This window comes from Papio anubis, chromosome 1 (genome assembly GCF_008728515.1).
Source record: "Papio anubis isolate 15944 chromosome 1, Panubis1.0, whole genome shotgun sequence".
NCBI classification, from domain to species: Eukaryota; Metazoa; Chordata; class Mammalia; order Primates; family Cercopithecidae; genus Papio; species Papio anubis.
Window position 1 is genome coordinate 179,444,294 of NC_044976.1, and position 14,594 is coordinate 179,458,887.

Here is a 14,594-nt window from a genome sequence, read left to right on the forward strand (position 1 = left end):
CTGTCATCACAATCAATATCACAAACATATCCTCCAAAAATTTCTTCCTGTTCCCTTTGGTTTTGTTTGTGTTTCTTTTTTCTTTTGTGGGAAAAACACTTAACACAAGACCTATTCTCTCAGTGAATTTTAAGTATACAATATAGAATTGTTAAATGATATTTCATATGTTGTACAGTAAATTTATCTCTCATGACTGAAGCATGGTACAGTTTAATCAACACCTCCCTGAAGCCGCTGGCAACTGTCATTCTTTTTTCTGCTTCTGTGAATTTATCTGATTTAGATTCAGCACATAAGTGAGATTACGCAGTATTTGTCTTTCTGTGTCCATTTATTTTAATTAGCATGATGTCCTCCAGGTCTCATCTGTGTTGTTGCAAATGGCAGGACTTCCTTCTTTTTAAAGACTGAATAGTACTGCATCATATACACCACATTTTCTTTATCCATTCATCTTTTGATGCACATTTCAGTTGTTTTCATATCTTGGCTATTGTGAATAATTCTGCAATGAACATGATTGTGCAGATATCTCTTCAAGATCCAGATTTTAATTCCTTTGGATATATCCCCCGAAGTGGGATTGCTGGATCAAAAGGTGATTCTACTTTTCATTTTTTGAGAAACCTGCATACTGTTTTCCATACTGGTCATACCAATTTACACTCCCACAAACGAATGTAAATTTGGGCATCCAGCGTGAAAAATAGTATGCAGGTTTAGTGTCAGTGTATAGAATCACAACTGTTTTTGAATATTGATTTTATCCTGCAACTTTACTGAATTTGCTTATTAGTTTTAACAGGTTTTTTTTTGGTAATTTTAGGGTTATCTACATATAAGATCATGTCATCTGCAAACAGAGGCATGATAGTTTTACTTTTTCTATATAGTTTCACTTCTTCCTTTTATATTTGGATGCCTTTTATTTTTTATTTTTCTTGTCTACTTGCTCTGGCTAGGACTCCCAGTATTCTGTTGACCAGGAGGGGCAAGAATGAGGATCCTTAGCTTGTTCTGGATGTTAGAGGAAATGATTTCAGCTTTTCACCATTGAGTATGATGTTGCAGCAAGCTTTTCATAAATGGCCTTTATTGTGTGGAAGTACCTTCCTTATATATGTAATTTTTGAGAGACAAATATTTTGAAATTTGTCAAGTAATTTTTTGGTGTCTGTTGAGTTGATGATGTGATTTTTATCTTTAATTCTGTTAATGTGTTGCATCACAGTGATTGATTTGCATAGGTCAAACCATCCTTATAACCCAGGGATAAATCCTACCTGGTAATTGTGTATAATTCTTTTAATATGCTGTTGTATTTGGTTTGCTAGTATTTTTTGCTTTTCTTTTTAAAGACAGCATCTTGCCTGTCACCAGGCTGACATGCAGTGTCATGAACATGGCTCACTGCAGCCTCAAATTCTTCCAGAAATCCTCCCTTCTCAGCATCCCAAGTAGCTGGGACCACAGGCACACACCACCATGCCCAGATAATATTTTTATTTTTTATAAAGACAGGGTTTTGTCATGTTGCCCAGGCTGATCTCGAACTCCTGGGCTCAAGCAGTCCTCCCAGCTCTGCTTCCCAAAGGACTGGGGTTACAGGCATGAACCACTGCACCCGGCCATGCTAGTATTTTCTTGTGAATATTTGCATCTGTTTTCTCAGGGATATTGACCCGTGGTTTACTTTTCTTCTTGTGTCTTTGTCTGACTTTGGTGTCAGGGTAGCTCGTAGCCTCACAAAATTACTTTGAAAATGTTCTCTATTATTATATTTTTGGGAAAAGTTTAAGAAGGATTAGTATTAATTATTAAAATATTTGATAGAATTCACCAGTGACACCATCTTGTCCCTGGTTTTTCTTTTTTGGGAAGTTTATTATTACTTTTTCAGTCTCTTTAACTGTTACTGGTCTGTTCAGGCTTTCAATTTCTTCTCGACTTAGTCATGGTAAGTTGTATATTTCTAGAAATTTATTTCTTGTGGGTTGTCCAATTTGTTGGTGTATAATTATTAATAATAGTCTTTTATTATCCTTTTTATTTCTGTGGGAATAAATTGTAACGTCTCTTCTTTCATTTACAATTTTATTTATTTAATCTTCTCTTTTTTAAGCCTAGCTAAGGATTTGTTGATTTCATTTATTGCTTAAGAAAACAAACTTAGTTTTATGTTTTTAAAAATTGAGTTTCTAGTCTCCATTTCATTTATTTCTTCTCTAATCTTTATCCTCTTCTTCCTTCTGATAAGTTTAGGTTTAGTTCTTCTTTTTCTGGTTCTGTGAGGTGTAAAGTTAGGTGGTTTATTTGAGATTTTTCTTTTTTAATGTAGGCATTTATTGCCATAAACATCCATCTTAGTACTGCTTTTGCTACATCCCATAAGTTTTGGTATGTTGTTTTTATTTTCATTAGTCTCAAGTATTTTCAAATGCCCTTTTTGATTTTTTTTTTTTTGAGCTACTAGTTGTTTAAAAGTGTTTTGTTTAATTCTGTGTATTTACAAATTTTCTATTTTTCCATTTTCTATTCTTGATTTCTAGTTTCACTCCATTGCACTTGATGATAAAAAAAAAAAATACTTGTGGCCAAGTGCGGTGGCTCACACCTGTAATTTCAGCACTTTGGGAGGCTAATGGGGGTGGATTGCCTGAGGTCAGGAGTTTGAGACCAGCCTGGCCAATGTGGTGAAACCCCGTCTCTAAGAAAAATGCAAAAATTAGGTGGGCATGGTGGTGGGCACCTGTAATTCCAGCTACTCGGGAGGCTGAGGTAGGAGAATTGCTTGAAACCAGGAGAGGGAGGTGGCAGTGAGCCAAGATTGCGCCACTGCACTCCAGCCTGGGTGACAGAGAGCGACTTTGTCTCAAAAAAAAAAAAAAAAAAAAAAAAACTTGTAATGTTATTTCATTTTATTATTTTAGAGACAGGGTTTCATTCTTTCACCCAGGCTGGAGTGAAGTGGTGTGATCATAGATGTAACCTTGAACTCCTGGGCTTAAGTGATCCTCCCACCTCAGCCTCCTAAGCAGTTAAGACTACAAACATGTGCCACCACATTTGGCTATGGAATATTTTTAATCTTAAATTTGTTAAGACGTTTTTGTGACTTAGCACATGATCTATTGTGGAGAATAAACTCATCCTAATTGGACTTTTCCTTGATGGCTAGTCTAGTAAAAGGAGACCTTGTTTTCAATACATAATGTTTATAACAGAAATTTAAAACTTTCCTCATAGAATACTCTGAGGTTCATGGTTTGGGGAGGCTTCATATAACAAGAAAGTGAAGAAGGAATGGACATCAACCACTCCCTACCTCCACTGTACTTTAGAGTTTTTGGCCGATTTGGGGAAAGTTGCAAAATGTGTGCCTTAAGACAGTGGTCCCCAACCTTTTTGACACAGGGACTAGTTTTGTGGAAGACAGTGTTTTCCGTGGACTGGGGGCTGGGGGGATGATTTCAGAATGAAACTGTTCCACCTCAGATAATCAGGCATTAGATTCTCACAAGAAGCATGCAACCCGGATCCCTCATATGCACAGTTCACAATACTGTTTGCACTCTAATGCTGCCACTGATCTGACAGAAGATGGAGCTCAGGCAGTAATGCTTGCTTACCTGCTGCTCACCTTCTGCTGTGCGGCCCAGTTCCTAACAGGCCATGGACTGATACAGATTTGTGGCCCAGGGTCTAGGGACCCCTGCCTTAACACAACAACCAACTCTTCAATATGTGAAGGTTTATGTGGATAATTATGTAGTTACTTAGCCAGTATAGGTGACCAGATGGGATTTTTAGTCAGTTTTGTCCTAATTTGCCAGATACTAACTCATTTCTGTGAGGCATGGCCTACCTTGCAAATCTCCTTCTGGGCTTTGGGAATCCAGGGGATCACATCTCCAGAAGGCAACAGTTCCTTCAGGCCCTGAATGGTTTGGGATTTGAGTGGCAAGCGTGGACCAATCTGCTCATTCAGGTAGAGCTCGCAGATTCTGTCACCCAGCAAGTGACGAAAGATTGCATTCCCATTGTTCTTATTATTCACAAGGACACTGAGGAAATGGTGCAGGTCCTGCCAAAGGTCAAGAAGTTGGATCTCCACTTTCAAATTCAGCTTCTTCAGGTGGTCCCGGAAAGGGTTCCCTGCATAGGAGTCAGCACACAAGGCCAAGTGGATGTATCCTAAAGAGAAGCTTTGCTTGATGGCCTTCTGAATTGTCATCTTGGAGGAGTGATGGATGATGGGGGTGACGGTCCTCAGGTGAGTAGAGACCTTTGTCTCAAAGAGGCCTTCCATGTGGAGGTGGCTCTTGGCTTTATTCTTCATGCTGGATTTTTTTGCATAATGCATATCCTTTTCCAGGGAACTGATTCTTGTTTCCTTTGAAGAAGCCATTTTCAGGAAAGGCATTTGTATAATCACTTTCTCTTGAGGACATGTCTCCTGTAGGGGCGTACCAATAGTATCTGGCTTGAGGTCCATTTCCAGAGACCAAGAATCAGGATCTACCAATTGCCACATCTTCCTCTTGGCTTTCCTGCTTGAGTACTGTTTATGAGAGTGGTGGCACTTCTGGATGCTCATGTTCAGAGGGAGCCCTCCTACATGGGTGTAGCAAACGCTGTATAAGCGAGTCTCGTACTCCTGCATCAGACCATGGCATGCTTCCTCCTTGGCCATGGTCATCTTGGTGTGGGTATAAAAGTTGGGAAGCCAGTAGCTCTGGAGTTTGAACAGAGCCACTTTCTGCATGTGGCTCAGGATCTCCCTCCTAGTGGTTGACTGGTTGGGATGCCAGATGGAGATGCTCAGGAGGGACTCTGGAAATAATACAGAGAAATGATGGGTGAAAATGATGTGATGATGGCAGTGATGATGATGTTGGAGAGGTTTTTAAGTTTTTTCACATGTCTTTGTATAGCATTTTATTAGTTCATCACACAATCCTGGAGTATGAAGAGTTAAAATATAGAGTCGACACATTTTTATGGTTTTCTCGGCACACAGTGATCCCTTTATCTTATTCTCCATAGAAATAAGCCATGTTACGGGATTCTTCTAGTTGCTTTTTAGACTATTAAATGTTACTTCAAAGAAGAGCAAAAGCACAAGAAAAATGATTAAGAACAAGAGATATCTATGTCTGAACAGGATTTTTGATGAAGAGGTTTGGATAAGTAGAACTAGCCCTGATTTAATGTTGTCAATTCTCAATTACCTATGTGAGTAGAGAGGAGTGTGAATAATCCCAAACTGCACATCTTTTGGAACATATCTGTATTCAAGTTCGGAATGCCTCCTCAGTTAATCAATGAACAAACAAATATAAATAAATCTTATGTTCTATAGAAGAAGTTGACAAACTTTTTATGTAAAGGGCCAGCTGGTAAATATTTTGGCTCTGTAAATCACATAAAATTTCCTTCTTTTTTTAAAAGCCCTATAAAAATGTAAAAATGGTCTTAGCTCACAGGCCACGTACACTGCATTTGGCTGGTGGGTTGCAGTTTGTTCTAGAGAATCCCAATTAAAAAAATAAAATACAAAAGTATGTAGGCTTAAATGTTACAGGTGCTTTTCAAGTATCCTGCCCCAATTCCTCCTCTTTTCTTCCAATCAGCCTTCATTGGCAGGTAATATCTCACAGAAAGGCAAGTGCCAGTTTAAAGACAACTGGTGTCTTTCAACACTTTCCTGGTTAAGGGTTGGCGTTGCCACTAGCATCTCTGATACATCAAAGATGGAAAGAAGGTGGGGTTTCCTGCAAAGAAGGAGACTGAGGATTATCAGACACTGGATTTACTTTTTTGTTGCATCCCCCCCAAAATATGCTTTATAATTCTTACTGATGTTCATGTTGCAGAGGGTTACCACCCTGGAGCCCTCCTGCAGATGGGTGGCCCTCAGCATGAGGAGGAGGGACAGATAGTAGTCTCTCACTTCCAGGTCCATCTCATCTATGCTCAGGATCTTCTCAGCAAGGATCCAGAAATCCACCAATTCTTCACCTACAGGTGAGACAAAAGAGGCACAGAGCTATACCCTAGTTTTGCCCCTTTGGTGGTTGCATCTGGGTGAATCAGCTGACATCCCCCACCAGCCTGTTCCACTGCATCAATCATCATTCCTGGTGATTGGTTCAAGGTATCATCTCTAGAAAAGTTCTACTGTGGGGGAGAATTGGAGGCATGGGGAGAAGAGGCTTAATGCATGGGAATCCTTTGACTTTTTGTTGCTGGTGTTAGAAAAGCCATCACTGGTCGGGCGCCGGGTGGCTCGCCTGTAATCCCAGCATCTTTGGGAGGCCGAGACGGGCGGATCACGAGGTCAGGAGATCGAGACCATCCTGGCTAACACGGTGAAACCCCGCCTCCTACTAAAAATACAAAAAACTAGCCGGGCGAGGTGGCTGGCGCCTGTAGTCCCAGCTACTCGGGAGGCTGGAGGCAGGAGAATACGGGAACCGGGAGGCTGGAGCTGCAGTGAGCTGGAGATCCGGCCACAGCACCTCCAGCCTGGGCGACAGAGCAAGACCTCGCCTCAAAAAAAAAAAAAAAAAAAAAAAGAAAAGCCATCACTGATCCCATAACACAGTGAAACCCTGCCTCTACTAAAACAATACAAAAAATTACGGGCGAGGGCAGCCGCCTGTAGTCCCAGCTACTCGGGAGGCTGAGGCTGGAGAATGGCGTGAACTCCGGGAGGCGGAGCTTGCAGAGCTGAGATCCGCCACTGCACGCCAGCCTGGGCGACAGAGCTGCATTCCCGCCTCAAAAAAACCATCACTGGAGGGAAAACTGCAAGACTCTCGTGGTGGATTATGAAATAATTAAATTTTGTCCAAAAAAATGAAGATGGGGTAAAAAAAACCACATTTCCTAGATCATGGACTGAGAATGGCCTGCAGAAGGACACTGGAGCCAAAAGATGTCAAAGACTACATCCCCTTTTGTTAAAACTTGGCAAGGCCTGAACTCTGAGTGGCAAAGTGAAAGATGTAGTCCGTCTAGATCTTCCCTACCTGCTCCCTGGAAATCCAGGATTTCACCCTCAAAATTAGGCCTAAGGCCTGGATAAAACTTAATGTTGTTGAGCTGGAGTGTCAGCCAGGGCCAGCTACCAGTCTCCCAGAACTCAGAAACTACTGGACTCAATAGCATAGAAGCCAGTGTTCCCATCACTCCCATTACCGGGATTTGTTTACTTGTTCCTTGTTTGTCTCCCCACCAAAATAGCAGCTTTGTGAAGCAAGGACTTATGGCTCTTGTTCAACTTTGTAACCCAAGCTACCAGTGCAGTGGCTGCCACATAGCAGTGCTCAATGATATTGTTAAATGAATGAATGAATAAAAGAGTAAAAGGGTCTCTGACTGCTTTTCCCTTAACCTACACTATGGACCTCAGTTTTCAAAGATTATTATCCAAACTGCATTATTAAACATTTTTATATTCATCATAGGCACACATAACTGTTAACTGGGGCTTAGGGCAACCTGAAAACCATTAAGAACTTGCAAAAGCCCCAGGAACAACCCAAGAACCCACCTGCACTGCCTGTGAGGTAGGAATAGAAGCGCCACATCCCTCTGACCCCGCCAATGCATTTCTGGAGTAGCCACTGGTCTGCCTTTTTCCATCTCATCATCTTGGCTGCCAGGAAAATTCCACCATAAGAGAGAAAGAATGAACTCGTCCCCTGGCCCCGCTCCCAGCCTTGCACACTGCCAGACCCCCATTTGTTTAATGTGGTGAGGACAAATTGTGACCAGTTAGATGAATAGGGTACAGATTATGTGGTGCTTTTGAAGCTAGGCACCATCCGGTGACACATGTTAAGGTTCATGGGGAGGGACACACAAGCATGTGCACAATTCACAGCTCATAAACACCCTCCAACCAAAGCCCCTTCCCTTCTACAGTCTCAACCTGACAGGGACTTTGCCCTTAGTGTGCATTTTAATCCACACTGTTGAATATAGCAGGTGATTTCTTACAACATTTTACTCTGTGAATACTCCTGAATCTTAAATTTGCCTGGGGTGAAATATATTCAGTTTCCTTTGGCTAGTGAGCCAAAAGTGACTAATTCAACTTTAGGTGAAAATTTTATTCATTCATTCTTTCAATACATGTTTATTAAATGCCTACTAAGTATCAGGCACCAATATAGGTGCTTGATATACATCAGCAAACAGAACAAAAAATCCCTGCCTCCAAGGAGTCTGTATTCTTGTGAAGGAGACAGGCACACAATAAGCATAATAAATAAGAACATTATCTAGTGAGGTTGAAGGTTATAATCAGAATAGAAAAAAGGTGGAGCAGGATAAAAGAAATTGGTAGTGCTTCAATGATGAGACAAGATTTGTACAAAGAGTTGAGGAGGTGAGAGAAGGAGCCATGTGAGTATCTACAGAAAGAGCATTCCAGGTAGGGGGAAAAGCCAGTGCAAAGCCTTTAAGTGGAAATGTGTCCAGCATGTTTGAGGAACTGCAAGGAGGCCAATGTGACTGGAATGGAATGAGTGAGAGGAGGGAAGTAGGAGGAGACGAGGTAAGAGAGGAAATAGGGCCAGCTCTCTAGGATCTTGAAGATCACTGTAGGGGTGCTGAATTTCTCATTGACACAGGAGTCATTGGTAGTATTGGAGGTGTTGAGAAGCAGTGCAGACAGTGAGGAAATAATGTGATCTGAAATACATTTTTTCCAATATTTTTATTGTGGGAGAATACATATAACATAAAGTTTACCATCTTAACTATTTTTAAATGCATGGTTTAGTGGCATTAAGTGTATTAATAATTTTGTACAACCATCATGACCATCCACCTCCAAAATTCTTTTCATCTTGCAAAACTGAAACTCTTTACTCATTAAACAGTAACTCCCTGTTCCCCCCCTCCTCCCAGCTGCTGACAATCACCATTCTACTTCCTTTTTCTATGACTTTGACTATCCTAAGTACCTCATATAAGTAAAATCATACCGTATTTGTCTTTCTGTGACTGGCTTACTTCAATAAGCATAATGTCTGCAGGTTTTATTCATGTCATAGTCTGTCATAATTTCTGTTTTATGGCTGAATAATATTTCATTGCATATATATATATCTCTCTCACACATTTTGCTTATCCATTCATCCATTGATGGTTACTTGGACTGTTTCCACACTTAACTATTGCAAATAATGCTCCTATGTACATGAATGTACAAATATCTCTCCAGACCCTGCTTTCAATTCTTTTGAGTATATACTCAGCAGTTAAATTGCTGGACCATATGGTAATTCTATTTTTAATTTTTGAGAAACCTCCATGCTATTTTCCACAGTTTGTACCATTTTACAGTCCCACCAACAAATGCAAAAGAGTTCCAATTTCTCTACATCCTCACCAATGCTTGTTATTTTATTTTTCTTGGTACACAATGGGTGTGTGATGGTATCTCATTATAGTTTTGATTTGTGTTTCCCTAATGATTAGTCCTGTAGAGCATCTTTTCATGTGCTATTGGCTATCTGTATATCATCTTTGGAGGAATGTGTTGTTTAATTAAGTATTTTCCCTAGTTTTGAATCATGTTGCTCTTTGTTGTTGTTGGTTTTAGGTGTTCTCCGTATATTCTGGATATCAATACTTTCTCAGATATATGATTTTGAAGATTTTCTTCCATTATTTAGGCTGCCTTTTTACTTTTGATAGTATCTTTTCATGCACAATTTTTTAAATTTTTTATGAAACCCAATTCTTTGTTGTTGCTTCTTCCTTTCCTATCATATCCAAGACATCACTGCCAATTCCAATGTTGTGAAGATTTTGCCCTCCGTATGTTTTTTCATGAGTTTTGCAGTTTATGCCTTAAATTTAGGTCTTTGATCCATTTTGAGTAAATTTTCATATATGGTGTTATGTAAGGGTCCAATTTCACTATTTCACATGTGGACATCCAGTTTACCCAGGACCATTTGTTGAAAAGATGATCCTTTTCCCATGCAATGGTCTTGGCACCCTTGTCAAAAATCATTTTACCATACATGTGAGGGTTTATTTCCGGGCTTTTTATTCTATTCCATCTTTTCATATGTCTGTGTTTATGCCACCACATTGTATTGATTGCTATAAACTTGTAGTAAGCTTTGAAATCAGAAGGTGAGTCCTCCAGTTTTGTTCTTTTTTTCAAAACTGTTATGGCTGTTTGGAGTTTCTTGGAAATTTTAGAATTGACGTTTCTATTTCTGCAAAAGATGTCATTGGGATTTTGACAGAGATTGCATGAATCTGTAGATTGTTTTGGGTAGTATTGGCATGTTAACAACATTAAGTTTTCTAATCCATAAATAAACATGGGAGGCATTTTTTTAATGTCTTCTTTAATTTCTTTCAGCAATGTTTTGTAGTTTTTATTGTGCAAGTCTTTCACCTCCTCAAGTGAATTCCTAAGTATTTTATTCTTTTTAATGCTATTGTTAATGAAATTGTTCCTATAATTTTCCTTTCAGATTGTTCATTGTAAGTGTATGGAAGTGCAACTGATTTTTTTTTTTCTTTTTTGTCGACTTTGTATCCTGCTACTTTGCTGGATTCATTTCTTAGTTCTAACAGTTGCGTGTGTGTGTGTGTGTGTGTGTGATCTTTGGATTTTTCTATAAAATACTAAATTATCTGCAAATGAAGATCATTTGACCTTTTTCTTTCCAATTACGATGTCTCTTATTTTTCCTTCTTCTTTTGGCCAAATTGCTCTGGTGAGAGTTTCCAGTATGGTGTGAAATAGAAGTAGTGAAAGCAGGCATTTCCTATTCCTGATCTTAGAGGAAAAGCTTTCAGTTTTTTGTCATTGAGTATGATGTTCACTATGGGTTTTTCATATGTAGCTTTTATTATGTTTAGATAGTTTCCTCTTAATCCGAGTTTATTGGATTTTTTTTTTAATGAAAAGGTGTTGGATTTTGTCAAATGCTTTTCCTGCACCTATTGAGATGATTATGTAGTTTTCTTCTTTCATTCTGTTAATGTGGTATATTACATTCATTCATTTTCATATATTGAGGTGTCCTTGCATTCCAGGAAAAAAAAATTCCTTTTGGTCATGGTGTTTAATCCTTTTAATATACTGTTGAATGTGATTTGCTAGTATTTCATTGCAGACTTTTGCATTGATGTTCATCAGGAATATTGGCCGATAGTTTTCTTTTCTTATAATGCCTTGTTTGACTTTAGTATCAGAGTAATGCTGGCCTCAAAGAATGAGTCAGAAAGTGGTCCTGCCTCTTCAATCTTTTGGAACAGTTTGGGAATAGTTTAGCATTAATTCTTCTTTAAGTGTTTGGGGTAAAACTCACCAGTAAAACCATCAGGTCCAAGACTTTTCTTTGTCAGGAGATTTTAGATTACCATTTAAATCTCTTTGCTAGTTATAGGTCTACTCAGATTTTCTGTATCTTTTGATTGAGCATTGGTAGATTTTGTGTTTCTAGGAATCCTTCTATTTCATCTAGGCTACCAAATTTATTGGTGTGCAGTTGTTCAGAGTACTCTTCTATAATCCTTTTTATTTCTGTAGAATTGATAGTAATGTCCCCACTTTCATTTTATTTTCATTTTAAGATAGGGTCTTGCTCTGTTACGTAGGCTGGAGTCCAGTGGCATGATCAAACTCCTCATTACAGTCTCAAACTCCTGGGCTCAAGCAATCCTCCTGCCTCAGCTTCCCAATTAGCTAGAACTACAGGTGCATGACACCTGTCTGGATTTTTTATTTTCATTTTTTGTGGATACTGGGTCTCATTATGTTGCCCAAGCTGGTCTTGAACTTGTGGCCTCAAGCAATCCTCTCACCCTGGCTTTGTAGAGTTCTGGGATCATAGGCATGAACCACCATGGCCAGACTCATTTTGAGTTTAGTGATTTATAGTCTTTTTTTTTTTTCTTCTTCTTCTTCTGAGCGAGTCCTGCTCTGTCACCTAGGCTGGAGTGCAGTGGCATGACCACGGCTCACTGCAACCTCTGCCTCCCAGGTTCAAGTGATTCCCCTGCCTCAGCCTCATGAGTAGCTGGGATTAAAGGACCCCACCATCATGCCTGGCTAATTTTTGTATTTTTAGTAGAGACAGGGTTTCACCATGTTGGCCAGGCTGGTCTCCCCATGGCCTCCCAAAGTGCTGGGATTATAGGTGTGAGCCACCACACTGGGCCAGTCTTCTCTTTTTCTTAATCCACTTAACTAAAGGTTTATTTTGCTGACTTTTTCAAAGGACCAATTTTTGATCTCATTGATTTTCTCTATTTCATTATTTGCTCTAATCTTTATTTCTTTTCTTCTGCTAGCTCTGGGTTTAATTTGCTGTTCTTTTTCTAGAGCCTTAAGTTGTAAAGTTGTGTTATTTGAGATTTTTCTTTTTAAAATGTAAACATTTATAGCTATAAATTTTCCCATTAGTACTGCTTTTATTTTATCCCACAAGTTTTGTTATATTTTCATTTCCATTTATCTCTAAGTATTTTCTAATTTCCCTTGTAATTTTTTCTTTGACCCATTGTTTAAGACTGTGTTAATTTCCACAATTTTGTGAATTTTCTACTTTAACTTCTGTTATTTATTTCTAATTTCATCCGTTTGTGGTCAGAGAAGATACTTTGTATGCTATCTTTTAAAATCTGTTGAGAATTTCTGGCCTAATATATAATATATCCAGGAAAATGTTCCATATGCACTTGAGAAGAATGTGTATGCTGTTGTTGTTGAGTGGAGTGTCCTGTATATGTCTTAGATCTAGCTAGTTTAATGTATTGTTTAAGTGTCTATTTCCTTACCTATCTTCTGTCTTACTATTCTATTCATTATTAAGAGTGAGGTATTGAAGTCTCCAATGATTATTTTAGGATTGTCTATTTTCTCTTCAGTTCTGTCCATTTTTGCTTCATATATTTTGAGAGTCTGTCATTAGGTGTGTAGATGTTTATAGTTGTTACATCTTGATATGTTGAACCTTGCATTAACCAGTAATATCCTTCTTTGTCTCTTGTAAACTTTTTTTAAAAATGTAAAGTCTACTTTGGAAGGGGAGTCTATGTTTTAAAGGATAAAAATAAATTAATTAAATAAAGTCTGTTTTGTTTGATATCATTATAGGCACCCATGCTCTCTTTTGGTTACTATTTACATGGAATATTTTTTCTGTCCATTCACTTTCAATCTATGTCTCTGACTGTAAAGTGAGTCTCTTACACAGACAATATGTAATTGGATCTTGCTTTAAAATTTATTCTGCCAATCTCTGTCTTTTTATTGGAGAGTTTAATCCATTTACAGTTAAAGTAATTTACTATTAAGAAACTTACGTCATGCTGCTATTTGCTTTCTGTACACCTTATAGCTCTTTTGTTCTGCATTACCAGGATTATTGTCTTCCTTTGTGTTTAATTGATTTTTTGGTGAAACACTTACATTCCTTTGTCATTTCCTTTTGTGTAAATTCTGTAGCTATTTCCCTTGCAGTTATCATGAAGATTACATTTAACATTTTAAGTTTATAACATTCTAAGTTGATTTATACCAGCTTAATTTCAGTCACAAAAAAAAACTTTGCTTCTTTGACAGCTCTATCTCCACCTCTTTTGGTTGTCGATGTCACAAAATTACATTGTGTTCCCCAAAATATAAACTAATAATTCATTAACGTGCATTAACATCCTAAATTATGTGGAAAACAAAATTTAATGTGGAGTTACCAACCAAAGTTACAATAATACTATCTTTTAGACTAGTAGTTATTCTTTTAAAACATATATTAATCTCTTAAATCTTAAAAAAAGTACAGTTATAAATATTATAATGATGATAGCTTTTAAATATTATTTTTATTATTTTATGGTGTTGGTATTAAATTTATTTTTATTGAGATCTTTACTACATATGGCTTCAAGTTAATGTCTAGTGTTCTTTTATTTCACCCTGTAGGACTCTCTTGAGCATTTCTTGCAGGAAATCTCCCTCAGCTTTCATCTTACTTGGAGTTCATTGGGCTCTTTAATGTCTATATTCATGTCTTCCATCAAGTTTGAGAGGTTTTTAGTCATTATATATTCAAATATTCTCTTTGCACCTTTCTTTCTCTACTCTTTTTCTAGACTTCCATAATGTGTGAGTGTTGACCTGCTTGATGGTGCCCCACAAGTCCCATCAAGGGGCTTTGTTCAATTTTCTTTAAACCTTTTTCTTTCTGTTTGTCAGATTTAATAGTTTCTACTGTCCTATCTTCAGGTTTACTGATTCTTTCTTTTGCCTGCTCTAATCTGCCTTTAAATCTTTCTAGTAGATTTTTCATTTTAGTCATGCTTTTCAGCTACAGAATTACTTTTTTTTAAGGTTTTTATCTGTATTAGTATTTCCATTTTGTTCATTTATCACTTTCCCGACTTTCTCTTTGACCATATTTAAGGCAGTTGTTTTAAAGTCTTTATCTAGTAGATCTACCATCAGAACTCTCTTAAGGACAACTTCTTTAGGTTTATCTTTATTTTCTTTAAATTAGCCATACTTTCCTCTTTGTGTGCCTTCTGATTTTCGTTGTTGTTGT

At 38.0% G+C, this 14,594-nt stretch overlaps 1 protein-coding gene across 4 annotated transcripts in view; it reads right to left on the reverse strand.

Annotated features, from left to right (window-relative positions):
• RGSL1 (regulator of G protein signaling like 1) overlaps positions 1–14,594 on the reverse strand; it is a 104,684-nt gene that overhangs the window by 72,852 nt on the left and 17,238 nt on the right. For 3 of the 4 annotated variants that reach the window (XM_009192054.4, XM_009192052.4, XM_017951562.3), the window contains exons 5-7: positions 7,562–7,666; positions 5,863–6,024; positions 3,869–4,836 (exon numbers count right to left, since the gene is read on the reverse strand). In XM_009192054.4, the coding sequence (XP_009190318.2) occupies positions 3,869–4,836; positions 5,863–6,024; positions 7,562–7,666 (1,235 nt within the window). The remainder of the gene's footprint in view (positions 1–3,868; positions 4,837–5,862; positions 6,025–7,561; positions 7,667–14,594) is intronic. The other variant, XM_017951582.3, reaches the window with a different exon arrangement.